At 39.4% G+C, this 26,148-nt stretch overlaps 1 protein-coding gene across 2 annotated transcripts; it reads left to right on the forward strand.

The window, feature by feature from the left end:
* Positions 1–109: 109 nt before the first annotated feature.
* On the forward strand, positions 110–24,643 carry LOC145501908 (tyrosine-protein kinase BAZ1B-like). 2 transcript variants are annotated; one of them, XM_081481300.1, is made up of 34 exons: positions 110–237; positions 1,252–1,424; positions 2,081–2,180; positions 3,206–3,254; positions 3,923–3,999; positions 5,012–5,111; positions 6,244–6,309; positions 6,674–7,441; positions 8,026–8,168; positions 8,458–8,622; positions 8,902–8,941; positions 9,213–9,396; positions 9,944–10,047; positions 10,646–10,837; positions 11,182–11,270; positions 11,767–11,884; positions 12,521–12,551; positions 13,231–13,447; positions 14,499–14,529; positions 16,552–16,826; positions 17,450–17,605; positions 17,774–17,840; positions 17,991–18,101; positions 18,526–18,726; positions 18,852–18,992; positions 19,556–19,636; positions 20,317–20,486; positions 20,847–20,911; positions 21,088–21,630; positions 22,487–22,919; positions 23,176–23,269; positions 23,644–23,727; positions 23,881–24,024; positions 24,125–24,643. In XM_081481300.1, exons 1-34 carry the CDS (start codon positions 125–127, stop codon positions 24,236–24,238), a joined length of 5,439 nt encoding a protein of 1,812 aa, XP_081337426.1. In that variant the 5' UTR covers positions 110–124; the 3' UTR covers positions 24,239–24,643. The 2 variants fall into 2 exon arrangements, with proteins under 2 accessions (XP_081337426.1, XP_081337427.1); XM_081481301.1 differs by having other exon boundaries at positions 3,926–3,999.
* Positions 24,644–26,148: the final 1,505 nt, after the last annotated feature.

A 26,148-nucleotide genomic window follows, 5' to 3' on the forward strand; every position in this document is an offset into this window, starting at 1 on the left:
GACTATTACAATTGTCGAGCCCGCGATACCGCCAATTCGTTTGATTTTCCCGCCGGTTTCAAAGTTTCCCGCTCATCTCGCTCATCTCAACAAAGGACTCGACAGAGAGAACAGTCCTTGAGAGATGCCGCTTCTGGGAAGGAAGTCCTTCAAGCCGAACCCACTTCCCAAAGATCTGAGGTCTGCGGAAGAAGTATTTGTCATCAAAGAGACGAATGAAGTCTTTAGGTCGTATGAGTATCCTTGAGAATCGTGTAGAATTGCGCAGTGAGTTTTCGAATTACCGTGTTTTCAAATCTGCGCACCGATAGAACAATGTCGGTTTTGTCGGCTTATTATCGATTTGTAGAATAATAGATGAATGTTTATTCGTTTTATAGGTTCTTTTTAGCCCATATAAAATTCTGCGTTGAATAACTAGTGGAATAAGGCTTACGTCTCAAACATTCAAAGAAGAAGTGGCTGCAGACATCGGACATGCATGCTGTATGCACATCGAGTGTTGTTGGCTGTCCGAGTTGTCGATTTCACCAATGCCAAACTAAGGTTACCGGTCGTTTAGTTAACATTGTGCCATGTCAGATTATCGACAAGATGAGTTCATGGGTGAATGTCAAGTAAGCCATTGCCTGTTGATGCACCAAATTTTTCTCGCTTGATGCACTTACTGGTTTAAAAGTTAAGTACGTCAAGCTAGTAAAGTACACCAAGCAAGAAAAGTAAACTTGGGTCAACAACAGATGATGCAAGACTCTTTCTACATACAACATTCATCCATTTTGTAGACCCGCACAGCAGCATGGTATTGATTTAATTTAGTATAACTTTTTCATCCTTTGCGTGATGATCAGTGTATGCTGGCCAGCTCTTGCATATTATGCATGAGTCTGATGCGTGCAAATTAACAACGTCAATCTTTCAAGGTCTTTGGCAACATTCAGAAACTGCCAGAACATCTTTGGAAATCTTTGGCAATGTTTGTAATTCGTCAAAACATCTTTGAATCTTTAGCAATGTTCACAAACAGTCAATGAAAATCTCACACATCTGTCTCTGGAAATGGTGGCAGGTAAACCAATGCTCCTTCAGAGTTAAGCTGATAAGAGGTGCTCCATGAACTATAAACTTAATTCTCACTGGGACAAAAAGAGCGATGAGAAGAATATACTTCTTGCTCCTGGATTTGTTATGTTATGCTTCAATTCTCTTCTCTGACCTTATATTTAAGTACTTTTCCTTGACATGATGAAGTGAATACGTAAATCGCATCATTCTTTATGGATTCCAAGTATGGGGCTGTCAGCTGACTGGAAAAACAAACCTGAAATATGGAGAAGCTGTTGCAAGTGAAGAGCAGGCACTTAAAAGACTGGAGAGCTTCCCAAAGTATTTAGAAAAACCAATTTTGCAGCTTGTTCATCACAGTAAGTACAGTTTACACATCTGTGCTGCTGATAATTCTTCTGTGTTCTAATAGTTAATGGAGGCACTACATGGTTAGCACACTGGCTTGAGAGGTCCGGGTTCAAGCCCTGGCCCGGGTCATAAGGTTGTGTTCCTGGGCAAGACATTTTACTCTCACAGGACCTCTCACCAGTCAGGTATATAAATGGGTACTGGCAAAGTTAGAGCTTGGGATAGCCCTGTGATGGACTAGTATCCCTTCCAGGAGGGAGTAGAAGCCCTCCTAGTTGCAGAAACTGGGATAAGCTCCAGTGGTATGGCCACTGGCCTGACACAGACTTAATCTTTTACCTAATTAATAATGCGTAAGACTTCAAATCAAGTGGTATGGGCTGCAGCATTCACTAGGGCCATTGTATTGTGCTCTTGGTAAGGAATTAACACTCAAAAATCCGCTTTCTACCCTGGAGTTATTATTCACTCTTAAACAACCAACCAGGCGGAGTGGCTATACCTTTTATCTGTACTTCTGATCAGTTACAGAAACTGGGTTAGGCTCTGATCTGGTAGCTGTGGTTCACTAGGCTTGTGAAGTCTTTACCTACCAACTGATGAACTACATGTTGGCCATGAGACTAATGGAGATGACTGTGTTCTTTTCATCTGTTTTACTTAGGTACATGCACACTTCAAACCCTTGTACAACAGTGTTACAAATATCTAGAGAAAGAGTATGTGGAAAATGAGCCTGTGGAGTGTTGTGTCAATGGAAAGTGGTAAGTCATGGTCAGCTATGAAAAAACAGTTTATTAGTATGCAAAGAAAACCAGTTTTAAGGTTTGCCACTTAGGCAAGCTGTAACTATGACACACTAACCCAAAAGTCATTCTCACTAGCCCCCATAATGTTTCTTACTTTCTCTCTGATTTCTTTTTGCCTGTCGGGCAAGCAAAGAATAGAATCCATGGATCATGTTTACTGTAGGTAGTGTCAGTCGACACTATCGGCCGAGTATCAGTAAACAATCGGCTGATACATGAGCAATATATCGGTCAACAGTTGGTTAAGTGTCAGTTGAGTATCGGTTGATTATCGGTCAAATGTCGATTGAGTAGTAGTCAAGTATTGGTTGATATGTTGGCCATTACACGACTGACACATATCGGCTGACGTATTGACCAATACTAGACCGACACTCAACTGATACTTAACCGCCACTTGACTGACTGTCTGCCAACATATTAGCTCTGCATCAGTCGACACTTGGCTGATACAAGGCCAATATTTGGCCAATGTATCGGCTGACACTACCTACATTAAACATGATCCAAATCCACAAGCCTGATCGAAAAATCCATGAGCCCTTGCCATGAGCTATTGGACACAGCTTCCTTTGCATGTTGTTTGAGATTAGTTATAAGCCATAAATACAGATCGCTCTTGTTTTTCATTCCCCTGCCACATTTTTTATCATACCCATAATTTGATTGAAAGAGTGGAATGAGCTATGACCCCATGAAAAATAGACTCAATGTATCAATCTGATTATAAGAAGTAGTCACAAGGTTATAAATTATCTTTTTACAATGTAACTCTTTTCCTTACAAGATCATGATGAGATTGAAATATTGCAAGAAATTTTATAGAGTATTTTTGTTGTACTGATAGTAAAAATAATAATGAGACTACTTGACATCTTTGTTTTTTTATCAGGCTAATTATTAAACATCTCTTATTCCAAAGATATGTAAACTTATCAGCCTTTTTCCTTCTTTTTTAAATTCTCCTTGGTATCATTTAGGCATCAGGGTAGAATTTCCAGAATTCATGGCCAAGCCATCACTGGAAATGTGAGTGTACAGAAATCATGCTTTTAGTGAAGAAACCTCCATTAGGATATTGTTCAAGTCGTAGTTATAATACACAAAGCACGAAAAATGGTTAAATATAGGAGGCTAAATGACCTAAGGACCTAAGGACTCGCACACACATTTTTGCTGGACCATTATACAGTCCTTGTATACTGTCCAAGGTAGATCATCAATGTATCAATCAATTAACCAAATCAATCAATCAATCAATCAATCAATCAATCAATCAATCAATCAATCAATCAATTACACAATCAATCAATCAGTCAAGCAGTCAGTCCATTATATTTAGAGATAGTAGAACCCAAGGTTGACATGAGCAATTGAATCCAGTCTGAAGTAGAACTAACATAAACTGTTAGCTTTTGAGGACAACTGGGCATACCTCCTGTCCCCATGGTAACCCAGGTTAAAAAATATCGCTGAAGATAAGGGAGAACCAATAGTGTAAAAGTCACATGTTATGCCAGACCAGAACCAAAACCAAGCAACACTGGACGCAAGTACAGATCCAAGCATGCAGGCACCTAACTTTTTGTGCAAGGGGATATATCTTGTATCTCCCATCCCAAATGTCCCACAGACACCACCTACCCACTTGCATACCGTTTGTATTAAACATTCACTTGTACTGAATATGCTTTTAGAAGACTGATGTAAGATATGACATTGAGTGTGACAGTGTGCAAGATTGCTTGAAGGATGTTCCATCTGGAGATATAAAGTAAGATATTATTTTTTTATTATACAACCTGAACCAAGTTAGATAAGTAAAAGCTTATTAAGTCAGATCTCAATCAGAGTTGTGCTCTGACTTGTAGTTTTTCCAGTCCATGATCAGAATTCTGCTCTTGAAGTCTTTCCGGTCTGTGACTGTGGAATTTTTATCCGCTTATTTCATTATGAAATTGCATAATAAAATTATTTTTATACAATTAGTTGTTAACTTATTACAAGATTGTCTGAGACTGTGCTGGGAGAAATACTGGCCCTTGGTCTTTTTGTACAGTCTGTACTATCAAGACATTGGTCTGATATTCTCCTGGTATAGTCCTTCTGAGCTTAGTAATTACTAAGATACATAAAAAATTATATGCTTTCACACTTTTTCTCAGTCAGATAATAAATGAGTTTAATTTCCTGAAATATTGTCTTTGAGAGAATTTTCAAATATCATTCATAGTGTAAATTCTAAGCTGCATCAGCATTCATCTGATTACTGCTACTAACATGCTAATTTGGAAACACTCAAAGAAGCTAGTATAAGAATACTACCATTCATGTTGCAGTTAAAATTTGATTAGATTCATTCGTATGTATCATGGTCAAAAAATGTCTGAAGTTATCTGGGAGTATTTTTTCTTTGTTCAGTGTAAAATGCAGACTGAAGGTAAAATGCAGGCTGCAGACTATAGACGTTTTAACTGAATCACGTTACCACTTCCATCATTGAGACCTAATTCAGACCTGAGCATTAGTCAGGCTAACCTGAGTGATATTCAAGCTAACAAGAGCGATATTTAGGCTGACAGGAGTGCAGACGTCAACTCTGATTAGCCTGAATAACCCTGTTTAAGGTTAGCACCAAATAATGGGAAAAAATTACAATATACACTTAAAAAGACCACTGTCTGCATTTTATCCCTGGTCTGCAGTCTGTATTTTACCCCCAGTGTGCAGGCCACAGTCTGACATCTGTTTTAATACACTGACTGATTTTTTCTTGTTTATTTCAGACGCCTTAAGAAGATGCCATCAGAGGAGACGGTGAGTTGCTTCATAAGGGCCAACACGGAAAACCCCTGGAGAAATGATAACAGCCCTTGGATAGTCAAGGTAATAGTGTAGACTTTGATTTATATTGTCAATGACTGTCCTAAATATCACAGACTTGATGATTATAGAAAGTATATTTCTGAGCTTTTTGTTGAAACAAGTGAAGCTGTCCATAATAAGCAGGCCAGGGTTGTTCAAGTGGTGAAAAACGCTATCCAGCAGATAGCGTGGTTTCTTTTATTAACACTGGCTAGTGATTTATCTGGTAGATAGTGTTATCCACCTTCCGAACAACTGCGGCCAGGTGTCCATGTTAAGTGGGTGTGTATAGATACAATAGGATTCCACTTTATTAAAGGTAAGCTACATCCAGTCCAGTTTTAAGCAGACATGTATGACCCTAACTGTACAGTCTTAATTTAGATTACATCTCTAATAGCTTTGTAAGTTATTCATGACATTGTTTCCCATGGGGATCTCTAGAGTGATTAACAGCTAATTCATCAGTAACTCACTACAGAGGAGTAACCTATGCAGACTGAAAGCTTCTTATAATGTTGCAGAGTAGGTACATTGAGTCTGTTATGCTTAGTTAATTATGATATCTACTTGGAGTTGATAAAGGTAGATTCACCACCGTAGCGAGTTTGTGAAGCTGACATTTTTGAGTGTTAGTCCTGATGAAGGGCTAACACTCGTAAGTTTCAGCAGCAGTGGTTACTTACAACTACTTAGATCTCTTGGATCATGAGTTCTAAAGGCATCCGTGGTCGAGTGTCGATCATTTGACCCTCAATTGACACTCCGTCGAGATCTCCATCAATACTCGGTCAACATTAGATTGACACTCGACTGATATCTGGATTGACACTCGACCGACAGTTGGTTGATAGTTGGCAGGGTGTTGATCAACTCATATGCATTCATCAACACTCGATGGTGTGTCTGTGAAATTAGTTGACTGTCGACCAAGATGTCGATTGAGTGTTGACCGAGTATCGATGGAGATATCGCTTCAGTCTTGACCAAGATGTCGATTGAGTGTTGACCAAGATGTAGATTGAGTGTTGATTGGGCGTCAATCGAGGGTATTGATCGACACCTGACTGTGGATGCCTTTAGTACACATGATCTGATCTCTCTAAACCTGTTAATGGCTACCCTTCTTAGTACAATTTTTCTTAATTTTCAGACTGATGTTGCAAAGAAGTATTCCCTTTTTGACAAGCTGAATGATTTTTCATTAGTCTTAAGCAAGGTACATTGTATTACATTGGTGGTAAACTTTAAAACAGACGTACATTTAGTAAAAAGATCCAAATAGCCACTGGTGCACCATGTTACCTCACTGATATGTTCAAATAAGGGAAAGACGTAGTACCTCTTTACTAAAATCAGTTACATTTGGGGAGGACTGAAAATACAATGATCAGAGACATTTCAAATTTTTCCACTAAATGAGGCTCTGCTATCCATTGATTGAGTGTCAGCAGTCTTAATGGTGATTTATATAGTGGATAGTGTTTTTCATTTTTTGTACAACTTGACCCAGATCATTCAAACTGTTACACTGAGCACAATTTCTGTATGTTGAACTCTTTTGTGCCCTTTAAATTTTTCAGACAACTACTCCTTCATCCAAGAACTCCACAAAAGGCAACAAAAGTAGTGAGAAGCCAAAGAAGAAAGCCCTGGATCAAAGTGCAGGACATGGGAAACCAGGAGTGAACAAAACAAACCTATCACAGAGAAAACTGGACTCATTTACAAAAAGCACTGACAACAACAATGCTACTGTGAGTCTGTCTAAGTTATCTGACAAGTCTCTGAACAAATTCACCCCTGCAAAGAAGGACACTGTCAACATTTGTTCTAGTTCTGAGAAAGATGATGACAAGACACCATCAGGTCAGCTTCGTGGCACTCCTGTAAAATGTAGATTGGTGTTAACTCCTGTCAAGTCTCCTTACGGAGGGGGCATCAGCAGAAGCCCTGCTTGTAAAACATCTGGTGTTAACAATGGAGGCAACAAGACCAAGAAAACTGTGGTCATTGAAGATGATACAAATGATGCAGTCATTACAAGTTGCAAGAGTCCTAAGATAAACTCTGGTAAAAAGCTTAAAATGTCTCCAAAGAGTGGGAAGGCCCAGAAGACATTAGGAGGCACAGAGGACTCTAATAAGAAGAACATGAAAGAAGGAACTGTTTCTAAAAAGCTTGATATGTCGAAATCAGCAACATTTGACGTTGTTAAGGAAAAGGAGCGTATGAAAGGAACTGGATCAAAAAAGACCAAGATTCCAAAACCAGAAGTTTTGGTGCGAAAAGGAGAATTAGTGAATGTTGATAGTGATTCTGACAAGGATTTTGAATCTTCTCCTCACAAGGTAAATATAAAGCATTTAATAATATTTTATTCCAACCTTGGTAATGATTTGAAAAGTGAACCTGTAGCAAAGATTTTCAGTTCTGTTGCTTGTGTGTAATACTAATGTGTGTTTATGGACCAAGAGGCAGGACAGGTAATCGTATAATCCATAATGAGATCACAAGGCCAACTTCTAGCCATCTTGAGCAAACAGCCTTGGTCAGAAACGGATGATGTGAAAAAGACCAATTCATATTACTGGCGGAATATGGCATGCAATCGTGTTTGGTCAAGATAGCCCCATCTTGAATGGGGAGCCATTAACAAAATTTGTTTCATCTAGCTTGCTCTCAATGCAAAGCTAGCCATGTCATGAACAAGTTTTCCACCTCTAAAATGAGACACTGTCAGGTAACTTCTACCATCTTTGAGTCTTAACCACTATATTGGCAAAATATTTAACTTTTGTTGCCAAACACTGCCGGAATCAATTGTTGATTTCTAAAGCTTTTTTGCCAATTTTGTTTCTGATAGAAAAAAAAACTTTGTGTTTTCAGCTTCAGGCTATAGGTTTATTTCTTTTTTTTTCTTTCATTTCTAAAGCTTGTAGTTAAACCAAAACAATCAAGCAGTAAAATGAAGCAAATGACGTTATTAGACCTCACGAAGAAACCAGATGATCAAGACACAGTTTTACCATTGTCACCAAAGATGAAAGCCAAGAAACAGAAAACCCTGTCTGAAATGTAAGTTTCGTAAATGAATATTGAACTAACTGGTGGCTCAAGCAGATTTTTGAGTAACGATACTGTTCAACTTTGTGCCACAGAGCATCACTATCATCAGTCCAACAGAGAATTGAGCATTACTTTTACCATAGTTATGGTTGCCAAAACATGGATTATCTCAGAAGGAGAGATCTTAGGACATACATGTATTCCCCCAGTACAGGCCTTGTGCTTGGTTAGTATGAAGTTTAATAAGCCTTATACAGTGAAGGAAAAATTAATCATCGTGCTTGGGTTGTTAACGTAGGTTTAGTGCTGCCATTCCCAAGGATAAACCTAATCAATTGATGAATGCTTTGACATTGAAAACTGCACAAGTGTCTTCTTCAAGCTGTCTTAATCTTCATACCAATTGTGTAAACCAAGCTCTTGTCGCTGAGAAGAGTAATGTGGACAAAGAAAGATTGCAGAGGTGAGTTTGGTGCATTTACAGGGCTTAAAAAAGTGTTACTCTGTTGTCCGGGACAAGTAGATGTTCCCTCTGGAGAAGTAGCTTTTCATTCTCACTTGCTTAATGGGAAAGGGATCAGGAAGTTGTTTGTTAACTATAACTGTGGTTTTGAGAGCTACTTATACCAAGGGAAAGCTGGAATTCAAGTTTTTTCCGAGCTCTGACTTATGTCACTGTCATTAAGGAAAAACCTAAACCATAAGCCCGTAATTATTTTGCTTCTTTCTGTTTCCTTTACAGTTTTAGGCAGTTTAATAAAGAAAATGGAATTTTAAACAAGGTAAGCAAGTTACAATTGTTTGATATTGATGAGATAGAATCAAACTCAAGTAACAAGATTTGTAAGTAACATTTCCTTTTATTCTAAACCTACTGCAAAAGATATACATTGCATAAGCTTAATACATAACAACACTTCATGCCAACAACACCCCTTCAAAATAGCTTTGCACAACCTGCCAGGTCACCCTCTAGAGCAACATTGCAATATAACATGTATCTGTGCTTGAATTTGAGTTTCACATAATGTTCCACTGTCTGTCGCAAAATAGACCTATTGGCAGAAACTTGAAGATAACAAGGTCTTGAACTCCAAGCCTCTTCCACTTGCTAAACCTGTGAATATGCCAAGTGGAATAACAGCTGAAATATTTGGTGAAGTAGCCATGATAGCAGACTTTGTATACACCTTCCGTGACCTTCTTGTTCCAAGGGAAACTCTGCATATCTCAATAGGTAAGTGGTGGAATGCCACTATGTCATGTATTAATGTGGTTAAATGCAATTTAAGCTAAGTTAAACGCAAAACAATGCTGGTCAGCGGCCTCCCCTGTTGTGGACATATGCAGTGGTTGGGGTTTAAGGGGGGTCGCATGGTTTTACAGCTTGACTTTTGAGGTCAGCTCATTCTCACGTGCATTCTTGCCTTTTCGACTGTGCTTGGTGACTTTGCTCCCTGCCCTCCCTCCCTATCTGGTAAGTATGAGGTAGGTATCATGGTTCCACTGTTTTTTGCAGTGTGACGGTGCCTGGTGTTTGCCGCTCACAGGGTTGTCATGGTTACCCTACGCACTCCGCTCTTGTGCTCAAGGCTCCACTATCTCTCCAGGCACCTTCCCCAAGCTCATCTATTGTTGATGAGTTTAACAGGAGCTTAAAGTCATGATATTGTTTAAGTCACTTTTTTTTTGTATTTCGTATATTTTATCTAGATGATTTTTGTCCTCTTATTATGTCGTACTTTTTGCTAAAAAACTTTCATCCTGTATGCTTTTTCTTGTAGATAATTTATCGCAGGCCTTGGTTGCTGGTAATGAGGGCTTTCCTCTGTTGTCCAGAATCTTGTTCATCTTTCTTCAGATTCTACTGCAAGACAGGTCAACTAAGGTAAGTTTGGAATGAATAATTGAACAGATCTTTGGAATCCTTCATCCGGTTTGAGTCTCTTCCCTCTAGATGCAGTTTCCAAAACTTTTCTTTTTGTATTTCTTTTCTAGTTCTACTTTATTAAACCATTGAATTATTGATTATAAAGCTTATAGATGTGAGGGAGTGGAAAGAAAAGCAATTTTCAGGCTTACCCTTTGGGAAAATTTCACTTTGATGTTCTAGCCCAAAACTGGTTCTCACAAGCCTCCAAAAAGGTCATCTTGAAATATTTCTGCAATAGGCCTTAATTTTGTATTCTTGGCATTGGACTGGAACTAACTTGCAACTTAGGCTAATGCAGTGAGGCAAATGGCATTAATCTGTTTTTAATGATATTCCCTCGCATGAGCCTCCGTTGCAAGATAGTTCCAGTCTAAAGCTGTGAATATATGGCCTATTGAATTTCTTCCAAGATGTTCCCAAGAAACATCACTTCCTTATTGGGCAAGTGACGGACAGAATCCGCTAGCCCTACTGAAAAATCCACCTGCCTCAAGCTATCAGACAGGATTTTTTTTAAATAATCTTTTTGACTTTGATGTTTTGTATTTTCTAGGGTCAAGAGCTAGGCATGCAACTAGCTGTAATGCCATTGACACAACAGTCGGCATCAGAGGTCTCCCGACTTTACTTAAACTCAAAATTCAAGATACTAACAAGTTATGAAGATGATAAACAGCTCCAGGGAATACTGGAATCACTTCAACATGAAGATTTTTACAATCTCACTCCTGAGGAAAAGACAAAGGTGTTGTTTCTATTTTTTAGCTAATCCTTTAAGGCCTTGATCAATGTAAAACTTCTCCTTACTGACCTCAGGGATTTCTGATAGTAGTAGTGGGGAGAATTTCCTTATAAGTCCAGATCAATTTCAGTTTGGTGATCATTTTTTTAATGTATGATGGTTACAAGGCATACATATGTGTTTATGATTTGAATTGACATTCTTCTTATTATTGGTTTAAGTTTATCTGTATAAAATAGTTAAATATCATGTCTGTATTCACATACAAATTATTTATTAGTGGCTATTCACTTTACCAACATATTTCAATCTTGATCCTTATTTCCTTGGTTCCCTGTTTAATGTAGATCCTGGTGACCCTGTGTCATGAGGTTTTATCATCAGATGCCATGGATGACTACATTGGAAGTCAACTCACTGAGGCCACAGAGTTGAGGTACAGTTGTGTTTGAGACTGGTTTCCACCGGTGACAGAATCACATTTAGTGTCCCTTTGCGCAAGTGTTTTTTTGTGGTCGAAGCTAAGACTATGACTCAATAAGTGTAAAATTGGTCTAAAGTCAGTGCTCGGCACTCCAGATTGAGCAATTGGGGTTTAAGCACTCACTGGGGGCATTCTTTTGCATTCTTGCACAGCACACTTTACTCTTTCAATGTGTTTGTCCATCCAGGTATATAAAGGGTTGCCAGCAAACTTAATGCTGAGGGTAACCCTGCAATGGACTAGCACCATCTAGGGCAGTACAAATACTTGTAGTCACTTTGTGCTACAAAACTGGAGATTATTATAGGCCTGACAGACTAGTAGACCCAAGTGCAGTCTTAAACTAAGGTCATGGGTAACAGATGTCAAAATCCCATTGGGTGTTGATTGAGGCTCAAAACTACTTGATGTAAATGATCAATTTATATGTAATTCTTACTCTCTTAAGAAAACAAAAGAAAGCCAAGCAGAAAGAAAAGAATGATAAAATAAGAGAAGAGAAAGAGAGACAGAAGAAAGAGAAAGAAGAACTGTTAAAACAGAAGGAAGATGAAGCAAATAAAAAGGTAGATGCGGTTATTTTACCATTAATCCCATGATGTTTTAAAGATGGATTCATCTTTCCGAGAGTCATATATATTCCACAAGTCAGAAAATGGTCGGGGAAAAAACATTCTTCAAGGTCAGGGAAAACTTGGGAAATTTTATTTTGAGTCAGGGAAAATTGACATTTTGAAGAAACGTCAAGGAAAATTGACATAATTTAACACATCTGATTTAATACCATGGAAGGCTGTGATCTCAACGATATTTGTCCTTAATGACGAAGGAACATTTGTTGAAAACGTTTTAATCTTAATGAACGAGGAGAAAGGACAGCTGTAAGTTCACACTAGAAGCCTCTACTATATCTGTCGTTTTATATTTGTTTGGTCGGGAAATTGTATTTTTATCAGAGAAAAGTCAGGGAAAAGTCAGGGAATTTTGAAAGTGATGTCGGTGGCAACCATGATTTCTTGTAATATTAGCTATGAGGATTCGGTTGCACATCAAGGAAATGTCCTTTAGTTTATTTTTTTTATGTCTATGTTTTATTAAGCTGATAAACCACAGGGATGGCTGAAATTTTATGAACAATAAAGGTGTGTTAAAGCAGTGTTAATTTTTCATTTCACACTCAAATTATTTCTTGTTCCTTTCAGCAACTAAAGATGGATGAACTAAACAAGAAAGGTAGTTTTCTAGAATCTTATTATTGTTTGGTTGTTTAATTAATGATTTGCACAATCACCAGGTATAAGAGCATGAGAGAAGGTCCTTTTTTTAATAAAGGCTTTATTGGGTTTCAGTTATCTTATATACATAGGGAAAAAAGAATAATAAACGAAAGAAAAGGTATGCTACCCAAAGGGACAAGCACGAACGAGACCAAACGACCCATGCAAGGTGCCACCCAGGTAGAAAATTTGGTTCAAAAAGCTAAAAATTACGCAATTATATCAGCATATCTGAATATCAAAAGGAAAAATTTAGTGTGCGCTAGGAACGATGGAATGCGCACGACCTTGCAAATGACCAAGTGTACGGGCGTTCCACGTCGAATGTTGTTCGCAAAAGGCTTGTCAGTGCCACCTTTCACTGTATTCCACACTGAGCAAGAATATAAATTATGTAGCTTTCATAGAGATACCCAATTTGTGACTTCATCCTTCTGTAAGTGTAGGCTATGGGAAGAGCTATTTGGAAGTTTTGAAAGCTAGTTAAATTATGTTGAGTTTCAAGATTAAAATTGCATTTTTAGGAGACGAACTGGGAAGTCAACAGAGTTTTAAGTTGTCCACCGAAAGAGTCATACAATATTCACATAAAAATGTGAGATTTGCTAATAGAGTGTGTATTTGTGTTTGTGTAGAAACTGGGCCGGAATGTGGCAATGTAGAAAAAGTCAGCCTCCTCTCAGGAACAGAGACGTCCAACAAGAATGTGGAAAAGAAAATAGCAAACGCTAAAATAGAGATCCCAGCGAAGGAGCAGAATAAAGAAGTGTCTGAAGTTGTTAAGACTTTGAGAAAACGAAGAGAAGATATGGCAGGCAAAGATGAAAAGAAACTGAGAGAAGAGAAGGAAAGGTCAGCAATTGAGAAATATAATATACTTGCAGTCATCATAGAAGTGGAATACATTTCCTCACTCAGTACAGTGGAACGGTCATCTCGTTATTACGGCCACTTTTGGTCCCGGCGAAACGCCCATACACTTTTTTTTAAACAAGAAAACCCCATTAATGTGGCCACCCCTTAAATATCAACCTGTACAATCCTTCAGTCAATTCACACCAATCATGAAATTTGACCCTACCCCGTTAACACGGCCAAAAATGTTCATGGCCCATTGGTGACCGTGTTAACCGGGTTCCACTGTACTGCTATCACATTGCTATGGTAAAGGTAAAGTCTGCATACGAGCCAAGTGGCCCACCAGGCCGGAGCTTATCCCGGTTTCTGTAGCATGCAGCGACTAGAAGTATTTCTACTCCCCCCTGAATGGGATGCTAGTCCATCGCAGGGTTACCCCCAGCATTAAGTTCGCCGGTACCCATTTATATACCTGGGTGGAGAGAGGCACTGTGGGAGTAAAGTGTCTTGCCCAAGAACACAACACAATGTCCCCGACCAGGGCTCGAACCCGGACCGCTCAATCCGGAGACGAGCGCACTAACCATGAGGCCACCGCGCCTCCCATTGCTATGGACACTGAAGTTTGCTTCTGTGGTGAAGTTCCTCATAAATATGGGTACACGTAAATTTAAAATTTCAGTGTTATTTAGTTTATTATCTTAGAGTATGGGCAGTCAATTGGTGAAAATCACCAGACACCAAATTTATTCCAAGACTGAACACGGTAATGAAAACAAAGAAATTGTAAGTAAAGGAATGAACGTACAGTAACTTATTGTAAACGACATAAAAAAATGCAGGAAAACGAAAACAAAATAATAATTGACGAAACTTGCCACAAACTCCAAAAACAGGCCAAGAGAGTCACCAAAGAAAGAGTTACCAAAAGAAAAGGAACTGGTGGCATGAAAACTTTAACCTTAACACCAAACTATGATGCTGATACAGAAAAAAAATGTCTGATGCCTACACTTAATGTCAACTAACACTCTCTATTTTTCAGACTAGAGAAAGAAGAAGAGGAACAGTGGAAAGTAAGTTGCTCTCAATATGTTAGATGCCACGGCTTATAATTTCCCTTACTATGACAAATTGACTGGGCATTTTGGAGGGGTGGGGGAACCTGGGAGAATTCCTTCTGTTCCGCATCCCAGGCTTGTGAGTGCATAGAAGGTCCAAAAAGGTTTTTTTTTTTTTTTCAGGTCAGTAGCATGCCATTATGACATTATATGACGTGGTAATTACATTATGAGTTCACATTTAATAAGAACACAACAACTGACACTGAACTTATAAGTTACAGCAAGACAGAATGGCTATTGTTCTCGGGACATTTCTACTTGCAGTTCAAGAGATTCTAGATCTGTTATATTTCGCGTTATTATTCATGAACGATCAAACAGAACTTAATTCATTGGTTGCTAAGACGCATGCTATGCTCCACAGGGAATATTACACAACTCATTATGCTAGAGTAGGCGGGACAGACAAACAATGAACGGCGGGCGCTATTGTTATCGCTTTAATTTTGTTTCTCAAAATCATTGAGTTTGCAAAGGTTGGTTGATGCGTAACAAATGCTTTCCTTGGTTTCGCTAAACTGAATGCTTTTCTTATTGCTGCTTTAAAGATAGGTGAAGGTCATGAAAATCTTGGACCGTGCTCGCTTGAGTTTCTTTCAAACTATAAAATAATAGCGTGGTCGGCGGATTTCTATTAAACTGTAAAAAGACGCGCCCTTCTTTGAACGCACTCGCTTGATTTTCTTTCGAAATAAAAACATAGCTCGTCCTTGGATCACGCTCAGGTTCTTTCATTTTAATTTTGAGAAACGAAGAGAAAGCGTTAAGTTGCTCATGTATGTGCAATTTACTGATGTCTAAACTTTTCTTTGTCTTTCTCTCCATTATCCTCGGCTTTTATCTTGTTTACGAAAGTTCTAGTTTTCGTGTTCAGCAAATTACTGACACGATCGTAGGCAGACTCCTCGAGCCTATATCCATTCGGCCGTAAGTTCGCTTGAAGGACCGCGAACAGTTTCTTTAAATTCCCATCCAACTTTTTGCACTTCCGCAAAACATTCCCGTTGATTTGCAAGTAGAATTTAGGATCGTTCCGGTTAGCAAATGGCAGGACCATATGTACGAGTAAAGGCTGAACCAGGGGTTCTGTGAGCTCTGAAAAGAGCTCCGGCTCCTGGTCGAAATCCTTTACCCTCGCATCGATCATTTTTACGGACCTCTCAGTGAGTTCGCGAACACTGGTAACTGAAATCGTGCTTTATTTAAAATTCGCGCGTCTACACATTTCCTACTTTTTCAGCTCACATTTGCAAGTCAATAGCCTCTACTTACAGATGACTACATTTCGTCAATAGTTTCCTCCGCATTGTTTTTTTCATAGCAACTTTTATCTTTGGAAAGACAATGACCTGAATCCCCTGAATCTCCATAACACGCTCGAATTTTGAACCTCGGACTTAAAAACGTAGAAGTCTGGAACTTCTTTCGCTCGAATCTCAGGGAAAAATCGATAAATGCGATCTAATCCGATCTATTATCGGAAGATTGTTGCGTGCTTTGTGAGAAAATGAACTTTTAAATTTAATGAGGGTCGTTTCCCATACTAGAAACACCGAAATAAGTACAACTTTCTATGTTAAAAGTCTGGAACTTATTTCCGTTCTTTTCAGTTAGTTTTTTGATAAAATTAAAGATCAACCCTGGAACTACAAAAATCCGCCCTATTATCTTAGAAAACCTCGCGCTAGTTACTGCGAAATCAATAAATCGCGATTGAAGTCAGTGGCCTTGGCCAAATTCGCCCATTTTCTCTCTTATTGTGCCGATTTCATTGAGCGTTGCCGATTTGAATGGCCCGCCGTAACAGCTCATTGATATTTGCATATGTCGCACTATTCTGCCCGATGGTTTTTAGGAAATTTCAAAATTTAGGAAAACAGTGCCGGTCAAAATATGGTCAACGTTGAGTTCTGTAAACAATGACATGTCATACCAAATTGTTCCATGATACGAGTATTCCTTATTTCTTTGCAGATTAACATGGCTCAGTGTCAGTGCACTCTAAGACTGAATCCCATTGGATGTGATCGTAATCATGCCCGTTACTGGCTGTTCAATGGAGCAGCGGCAGGAGTGTTTGTAGAGCAAGGCTGGTGGAACTTACACAATCTTTCTAAAACTGCTGAGGAGCCTTCAAGAGAAAGTGGAGACGTCGAAGGTGACACTGACATAGAAATGGTTGGAGAAACAACAGAAGTTGAAAACAAGATGGACTCCTTTGCAAAAGTCAATGAGCGCGGAGACTGGGGGTAGGGTGTGGTCTGGCCAAAGTGTTCTTTTTAGCCAGTGCTGGTCCAGCCTTCTATTGAGGGATTGCTTAGCGCTAATTTCATATACGATTACATGTAATTTTGCTATACATGGACGTTTCAATCTCTGAAAAAACCTTAGTGTTTGACTTTTCAAATGAAAGCTATTGAGCAGTACTTTCATGTGGTACTGTTTATTATGCTGTGCAAGGTGGTTCTAACTTTTAAGTCTGTTGATGAAACCTTGGTGGGTGACCATTCAATTAAAAGCTATTGCGTAGTACTTTCTTGTGGTACTGTTTGGTATGCTGTAGGTGGTTCTATGTCTGTACAGTTAAATGAAACACTGGTGTGTGGCCATTCAAATGAAAGCTATCGAGTAGTTCATTCATTTGGTACTGTTGTAGTTGTGCCATGCAAGTTACCCAGAACTTTTCTGGGTAATGTTTATTTTTCTATTCAACGTAGTGGTAAATTTGTTGATGAAAGTCAAACGTGAGCTCTTTAAACCTTAAATCACAGCTGTTGAGCAGTACTTTCATGTCACGTTTTTCACTTTCCCAAGTTCTAGGTGGTAAAATGGTGAAGCCTTCTTTCATGACAAATTTCCTCTTTTCTAACAGGTTTCCTGACATTTCATATGAGTGGTTATGTTACAGCACCGTAGAAGAAGTACAGACGTTGATTGACCATTTATCACATCAAGGCATACGTGAGAGTGCTCTGAAGAAATCTCTTAAAGAAAAACTGAAAGCTATTACTGCTGCTATTAATAGAAGGTTTGTATAACTTACGACCAAGAAAACAAACCGCAGTCTTCGTTTGCTTATTGTTTTCTCTGCTTGAGAGATCTGTAATATTTAACTCGAAACCCTGGCATTCATAATAATAACTTCGTTCTGTGAGTGATCTTTCTAAACCTAAGTCTTAATATTATTGTTCAACAGAAACGTGTCCAGGAAACCTACAAAGCCCGAAACTGATGAAGAGGGAGTTTTTAGCTCTATTAAAGAGGTTTATAAATATTTGTCTTGTAAACAACTGGGTAGAAAGCTACGAGCAATCTGCCATTGATATTTCTGTGCGACACATTTCCATACTGCCTTTGTTTATGTACAACGTTTCTCACATGTTTTGTTGTCGATCTTCCTGTCATTGTAACAGGAATTGAAGGACACTGCTGAAAGACTTGTTTGTGGAAACTTAGCTGTGCTTCATGAAGGCCTGGAAGAATATCAACATACTGTAGATCAAGGTTCAACTATCAGTGATTTGGTAAGCCTTAAACATTTACATACCTTGTACTGTTTTTACTGTGCACCAGGTAGATCTGTATTAAACTTCATTCAATGCACAAAACACTATCCAGGGGCCATTACGTACCATGCAGTAGTTCCAAGTTAGGCCAGAAAACATGCAGCTTCTGGTAAGCACAAAAATAAAACATGCCGCAGTGTCGAGCAAGGGAAATCATGTAACCAGTGCCAAGCGTAAGGAAATTCCCACAACCCAGTTCACATTTTGTTTTAGGTTTATCAAGTTTTATCTCTTGGTTTTATAGACAAACAACGATTTTATTTCACAAATTCAGATAATAGTCCTTGGAAGGTCGCCTTTAGCAAAGACATTCTAGGCGAGTTACTAAAATTATAACTTAATATAACCGTTTATGAGACCAAGAGATCTCGTTTTTATTCAGGCATCACAGCTTGAGAAGTTGCTGCCCGCTGTACTGCCTCAATTCCATCAAGGTTTGTTTAGCAAAGACAAGAAAGGTTCGGAAGAAGCGAAACAGCGCTGGTTGGATGCAGTGAAACAAGCCACAACTGTGTCTAGGCTTCATCTGCTACTTGAAATTTTGGATTCTACCGTTATCTGGGATTTATCTGCAGAAAATGCGGTGTGTGTGTTAGAACAACTGGATAGCTGAATTATTCAATAGATAGGGTTATCTATCCCTGAGCCAGTGTATTAGATTTGGAACTTTACCGTTATTAATTCCATTTGGCTTGTTTCATATTACAGCGCTGCAAGATTTGTCGCCTCAAGGGAATTGGTACCACTCTGATATTGTGCGATGACTGTAATTTAGGTTATCATCTTCAGTGTCTACGTCCAGCGTTATCTGAAGTGCCTGAGGGGCACTGGAGCTGTCCTGCTTGTAAGGTAATGTTTCGCGGTAAGCCACTACAAGCGGAGAGAGGTACCTGTTGACATCACGGGGAGTGGGTGCCCTGTGAACACCTTGTTCAACAGTGGCAACTGCAGAAACACTTTCTTAGCTCTGTATAATAAGCTTAAATATTGGTAACTGGACCGAGTGGAGTACAATTCAGGGAGTAATTGGGCGAGTAATTTCAAAATCGGAGGTAATTGACGCGCGAATGGCGAAGGCATTGGACAACCACGTGATCGTGCACTGATTCATGGTGGAGAATTTTGTCAGAGATACGATTAAACTACAAGAGGCCGAATTTTACGTGGTGCCTTCTTTTACTTGTCTTTTTTCTGTTTAGGTAATCCATCTTTTAACAGAATGGACCTATTTCAGATCACAAATCTGTTGTAGTTTATCTTTAAGAGAAGTTACCTACTAGTTGCATTGTAAAATATCTTCCACGTCTGATGTGTATCGACAGACAAATATAGTTAACGAAAACCTCAGCAAGTGTGGACATAAAGGCCTGTACAATATTGTAATTGTCAATTTTGTTCTGGTTCTGTTTTAGCCGAGTGAAAGGCAGAGTAGCCGAACAAGTGCCAAAAATTACAAAGAGGAAAGTGGAAGTGAAGTAGAGGATGAAGAAGAGGTATTTGATAACTGTTACTGACCCAGTTTTAATTTAAAAGTGCTAATCATGTGTATGCTTTTAGGATTACATTGTGTTTTGCAAGCTCTGTAAAAGCCTTATGACAGCTGTGGCGTTGATAAAGACGTGGAATTTAAATTGACCTTACTTATTTCATCAACAGGGAGGCCGTCAGTTAGACAGTCAGTCAATTAGTCAGAAAGTCAGTTAGTCAGACAGTTAGACATTCAGTCCGTTGGTCAGTTGGCGAGATAGTCAGTCAGTCAGTCAGTCATACAGACAGTCATTCAGACAGTCAGTCAATCAGTCAGTTATTCAGTCAGTTATTCAGACAGTCAGTCGGTCAGTCAGTCAGTGTCAGTCAGTTATTCAGACAGTCAGTCAGTCAGTCAGTCGGTCAGACAGTCAGTGTCGGTCATTCAGAGAGTCAGTCAGCCAGTCAGTCATACAGACAGTTATTCAGACAGTCAGTCAATCAGTCAGTTATTCAGACAGTCAGTCGGTCAGACAGTCAGTGTCAGTCAGTTATTCAGTCAGTCAGTCAGTCGGTCAGACAGTCAGTGTCGGTCATTCAGAGAGTCAGTCAGACAGTCATTCTGACAGTCAGTTGTTAGTCCATCTTTTCTAAGGTTTTTCGATGTAAGATGAACAAATATCTACCCGTTGAGTTTATTCACCAGCCAAGTGAAGCCAGTATTGATGATTCTGATGAAAGTTCAGAGGATGAATCTGATGAACATGAAGACTATTGTCACACGTGTGGAGAAGAAGGCGACTTGATCTGCTGTGACTCATGTCCTCTGGTGTTCCACAAAGACTGTCACCAGCCCCCTCTCAGGCACATACCTCGGTAAAAACTCTCGCTTGTATCACGTATTATTCATGCGCACATCACGTGTTTTCCAGAAAACTCATTTTTCTGCAGGAGTGACTGCACGTATTCATCAAGTGTTAAACTGTATTACGCTCGGTTGACGTGCGCTCCACTGATTTTACTCGCGGGAATGTCTGACGACAATCTTTAGTGCAATGATCGGAAAACGATTTCAAAAGAATTTTTGTTGAGGGAGCATGGGTTGTTAGGTATTTAAACTTGCTCGCAAAACTTGACTTTGTCTATGTTGCTCTTCTTTAGTTTCTCTCCATCACGGTTGCTTTAATGATCTCACGATGCTGAGCTGTCACAAACAATGAAATGTTCTTTTTTCAGGGGAGCCTGGAGCTGTTGGCAGTGTCGCCAGCCAAAGAACAAAAAGCAGAAAAAGAATCAGCAAGGTAGAATGAAATGTCATGTTGAATTTCCCACATTCCTTAATTCGTAGTTTACGTTTACAAAATATCGACATAAACAGCACAACTCATCCTGTGACTGGAGTTGCTGTCCATTCTAGGAGCTACAAAGTCATCTTATTTTCATTATATTAATCCATTTAATGGTTAATCGACCTTAGGTGGCCAGATGAAAAGGTCGAAACAAGCCAAAAACAAAGTCAAAGAGCCTGGCAGGAGGGACGAGCGTTCTTCAAAAAGTAACAAACTCAAGCGTCCCCACTCTCGAAGCTCGGAGGAGTCTGGTAGCGAGACGGTGTCAAAGCGAACTCGTCAGAGTCGTCAACCAATAGAAATCGTCGATGGTAAGAGCGCACGTGACAGGAGAAGGAATGCGCGTGCGTGTATTGAAGACATGTCTGATGATGAAAGCGTTGACGGTAAAATGAAATCAAAAACCACACAGCGTACAGGCAAGGTGGTGAAAAATGGCAGAACCTCAAGTAGGCTACAGAGGATATGTCAACACGATTCAGATGATGAAAACGAAGAAAAGAAGAGAGGCAAGTCTAACGCCAAATCGTTTTATGGAAAGTCCAGTGGACGAGCCCGCCGACAGAAAATTTCCAGTGAGGAGGAGGAGGAGGATGACACAAATAAGCGATGTACGAACACATCAAGGAACAGTGGGCATGGATCTTTCAGAAACAGGCCTCAAATCTTGGGTTAGTTTAATAGTTTACGACCTTCGCTCACTAACTTGTTAGTGACATAAACTTGAAGCTGATAATGGTGAATTAACCATTATCGCGAATTTGGAATGCGTCAAAGACGTGTAATGTACCTTAATCAACTTTTTAGAGTTAATAATTAACTTTAAGCATTTCATCTGCCTTCTAACAAGCACGACACATTTTTTAGTAATCGGCAATCGGGTTTTGTGTGTTTTTTATTATCATTTCAAATTTGAATGTGTGTATTTTTTTGTCGTCAGCCGTCTCTCTGGTGACAATGAAATTCTGACCTCATTGGCTTGTTCAAATGCTAACGCAGTTAATCGAAATTGCGTTTAATTATATCTATACTTTCGGGGTTTTTAAACCAAAATTGAAGGAAAACAGAAGAGGAAAATAGTCCGATCCCATGTTAAACGAATTCAACGTGCTGTAGAATCGATCGTGCTGAAAACTGCTGAGAGATAAGTAGTATGTTACATAAGGTTCAGGTCAAACATGGAACTTCACATGAGACGAACTAAATTGCATTCGATCCGAACGGGTAAAGCTCGTTCGTTGGTCAAACGTCGAACTTAATTCGAATTTAGATCCTCTACTTCAGACGGATAGAACGTGTTGGTCCATCTTATTATTCAGTCGGACGAACGCAGTTGAGTCAAACGTCATCATGTACTTAATTCGCTCGGTTTAGTTCGTCTCATGTAAAGTTCGACTTTTAACCTTGGCCTGAGGAAATTAGGATTGTCTGTTTTGGTCGAGAGGAGGGAATCAGTAAAAAGTACAATGGTCGGTTCCTCCTGTTCCTCTTCTTTCTCATCCTAATGATTACTCTTGTTATTGACAGATGATTCTGAGGATGAAGACGTCGACGATGAAGAAGAGTCAGGAAAGGAGAACCGCCAATCTTCCTTACGTAAGACTGGCAGTCGTTCTAAATCGTCGCAAAGACCCGCTCGTAAATCAACGAGAAATCAGCGAGAGATCCCGAGCTCTCCCGAAGAATCCAAAGACGGTGACGAAGATACCTCGCGCAGTAGGAGTACTTCAAGCTCATTAGAAGAGTCTGAGGAGAGCGGACATGATACTTCTAAGAGGCAAGCACTGAGAAACACGTCACATGCAGCTAATAAAACAAACAAAGTTACAGCGACGAGGAAGACTCAAGCACGGCGAGGAAACAAGATTAATGGAGATGGGAAAGCTGATAACACAATGAAAAGCAATAGCAAAGGAAACGATGGGGAAGAAAAAGGAAAGAAGGGTGAACTTAGAAACAGGTATTGAATTCAGACATTAATTTTATGTCCAGGGTGCAAAGAGAACCAATTTTCCGTCGTCGTCGTGGTTTGCTTAAGCGCCCTAAATATTTCAGGAAGAGACCCCAATAGACCGAATAGGAACACGGATGACTACAACTGGAGAATATAAACAAGGACGTTGTTGACGTACTTCATTAATCGCGTTGTTTTCCAAGCAGTGACATTTCTACAGGTTCTTTCAGTAGATTCATTTGTTCCTTTTTATGTTTTCCAGTTCTGCAACCAAAGACGGGCAAAAGCAAGCCAGGAACACCGGAAAGACTGAAGTTTTACATGAAGAAACCAAACGGCGACGTGTTAATGTAGAGGTAAGTTCTACTGTTTTCCTCTTTCTTTCCACAAATGTCACACAGGCAGATTAACAAGAATTAACAGGATTTATACCTAGACGATATTGTTTTGACGTACCCATAAATCCTCAGAAATGATATTAAGGTAGTGCATCGCAGTTAATATGGAGAAATAATATACTGAAAGGGTTTAAAACGCAGAAACAGCAAAGGGCGGTCCCTGAAGAGTTTACTTTATTGAAAAATTTCATTTTCGTGATAAAAATTTCACATTCTTTATATCTTTGTGGTGTCTCCAATTAGGCTTGGAGATGAACAATAAGAACATGCTTCGTTCATACAAGATTGTTAACTTTTAATTAAAACGTTGTCCGTGTTTGCTGTTCGTCTAGATGGGTACCTGTGAACAAATTGTACGGGATCTCCTTCTTCATGAAGATAGCTGGCCATTTACACAAGCTGTGAATTTGCGCGAGGTAGGTTTTGTGGTTATTTTTCTCTTGATGAGGTCTATATCGCTTTTCTAGCCGTTTGATTTGCCAAGCCATTGAAATAGAATGTGTTTTTTTCTCCGTCAGACCTAATCGCTGCTCATTCTCATTTTGCATTCTTGTGATGTAACTTTGCAGGTTCCAGACTATTCGGAACTCATAGCAACCCCCATGGACCTGGGCACCATTAAGGAAAAGCTCAAGACTTTACAGTACCCGGATGTGGATAGCTTTGTGTCAGATGTGCGACTGGTGTTTACAAACAGCGACAAATACAATCTGGTACGTTTATCACGTGATTTGATTGATGAGGAGTTTAATAACAAGCTTTAAACCGTGATAACAATTAACAGAAAGTCTTGAATTACTTTTCCTCTTTTAGAGTACCTCAGATGTCGGACAGGCTGGCAAGAATCTGGAGAAATACTTTGACAAACTTTTTAAGGAAAATTTCTCAAACACGGTCAAGAAAACCAAAGTCCAACGAAAGCGATGATCAATTAGTTTTATTTTGCTACTTTACCTTAGTTATACTGAAAGTAATCTCCGTGAATCAAATCATTTGTTTCAGTTGTGTACTGAATAAATACAGGAAATACAAATGGCGTTAAAAATGATAGAAAGTGAACAAGATACTGTAATCGAAAATTGTAATCGTCCTCACTTGTGATAATCTAATACATTAAGTAATGTACAGAGGACAGGAAATTTTAGGATATCATTTGTGGTAAAAGGTCGTTGACAGGTCTACCTTAGAGAACCACAAATGTCTGTTAATACGACACATGAAATATCGTTATATTGTTGGGTTTTTTTTATCGATTTGTTCTTGTTGTTTTTGTACTCAGATTCTTCTGCTGAACTGAATAAAGTTATAAAAAGACGCAGATGTTTCAAACTTGGCGTACGTTTGGTGTGTTGTTCATGTTTTTATTGTCAATTTGATTTAAAATGTTGCGTCCTATAGGTAACTTGTGAGTGACCCCGTTTCTCAATCATTATTAAGCAAGGAAATCATCTCAGTTTGCACTGGTTAGTTTTAGATTCGATCGTGTTTTTAACCCTTTTCTCAGTGTTCCATGGCAATGCGGTAAAACACGGTCTCTTACGTTTGATACATTACCTCAACAATTCTTTTACTTAGAAGAGCTGTAAATGGACTCGCGATTTGTTGTAGTAATAACATAATGACTAGTTTGGAGGGCAGAATAAACGTTACCACAAGTCAAGAAAAACGCTAGGGGAACGGAAAAAACGCCAAGGTCTGAGAAGTGACGGGAGTAGTACTGGGGGCGCCTCTGGGACATAACCAATCAGATAGCAGCATTTAGATCACGTGATTAAAAAGGATTAATCAGGAGGCAGGATTTACACATTCCATTCTCGACGCCACTTTGAAAAACGAGCGCTATTGGAAACGAGTTTATATTTGATTCGTAGAAAATGTTTCCTTTCCATGTGGTATCTGTGGGGCCCCATTTTTTTGCGCCAGAGGATCGGGCTATCGAATAGCGCTCGGTTTTCAACATGTTGTCGAGAATAGTGCGCAAATCCTGCGTTCTGATTGGTCCATTTTAATTACGTTATCTAAATGCTGCCATCTGATTGATTATGCCCCAGAGGCGTCAAAAGTACCTCTAACGGGAAATGTTGAGTTCGACCAGGAGCCATAATCGGGGACGGAGACCGTAATCGCGCGCCATTTCTAGTATTGGGGTTGTCCCCATGATGTGGCACAATAATTCTATTTTTAGAACAAATTGCGCCATCGCCTGCGGCACACGCGCGTACATGCTGCGAGGATTTTTGCGGATGTCGCGCGAGGGGAATGGCGTCCGAAATTCCCGAAATTTTTCATTTTTTTGGCCCACAACTCAACGCGTTGACGTCTGTTGGAATTTTGCTTAAGCATTTTCGTCGTAAGCTGCTCCAGTTTGAGTGACCATATATCGCTGACCAAGTTGTGTTCCGACGGATGCTTCTTTTACACGAGCTGTACATTACTCCACTTTAAATTTCACATATGTTGAAGGTTAACAGCTTTTCCATTACACAGCAAAAAACTAGCTGGATATATTTAGATATAGCAGAGCTTCAGGACTTCATATTTTCCTATCTCCTCTTGCCACACGCTTGCGAGGAATTTGTCAGTCTATCGCGACCGAAAAGCAAAACAAAATAATTGCTACTTTGCGTTTCGCTTGAATTGTAAGCAACGCTTGATGTTTCATCAAGGCTTAATAACTTTACGTCCGTAGATACTGCTCAGATTTATTCGTGTAAAAATCCAGTAAATTCTCCGTTGTCGATGAATGAGAGCGCCCGCCGATGCGTGTTTTGCACAGTCAGTAAACATGAGAAATTGTACTTCCGCCGCACTTTCGCGTGAAAGCGTACATTGAACTC

This window comes from Orbicella franksi, chromosome 10 (assembly GCF_964199315.1).
Source record: "Orbicella franksi chromosome 10, jaOrbFran1.1, whole genome shotgun sequence".
NCBI lineage: Eukaryota > Metazoa > Cnidaria > Anthozoa > Scleractinia > Merulinidae > Orbicella > Orbicella franksi.

Excerpts from the sequence above, each read along its gene's own strand:
- LOC145501908 (XM_081481300.1), top strand. The coding sequence starts at position 125 with ATGCCGCTTCTGGGAAGGAAGTCCTTCAAGCCGAACCCACTTCCCAAA. Across the intron at positions 8,623-8,901 it reads GACAAAGAAAGATTGCAGAG|TTTTAGGCAGTTTAATAAAG; the intron begins GTGAGTTTGGTG and ends TTTCCTTTACAG. Across the intron at positions 20,912-21,087 it reads GCAGAAAAAGAATCAGCAAG|GTGGCCAGATGAAAAGGTCG; the intron begins GTAGAATGAAAT and ends AATCGACCTTAG.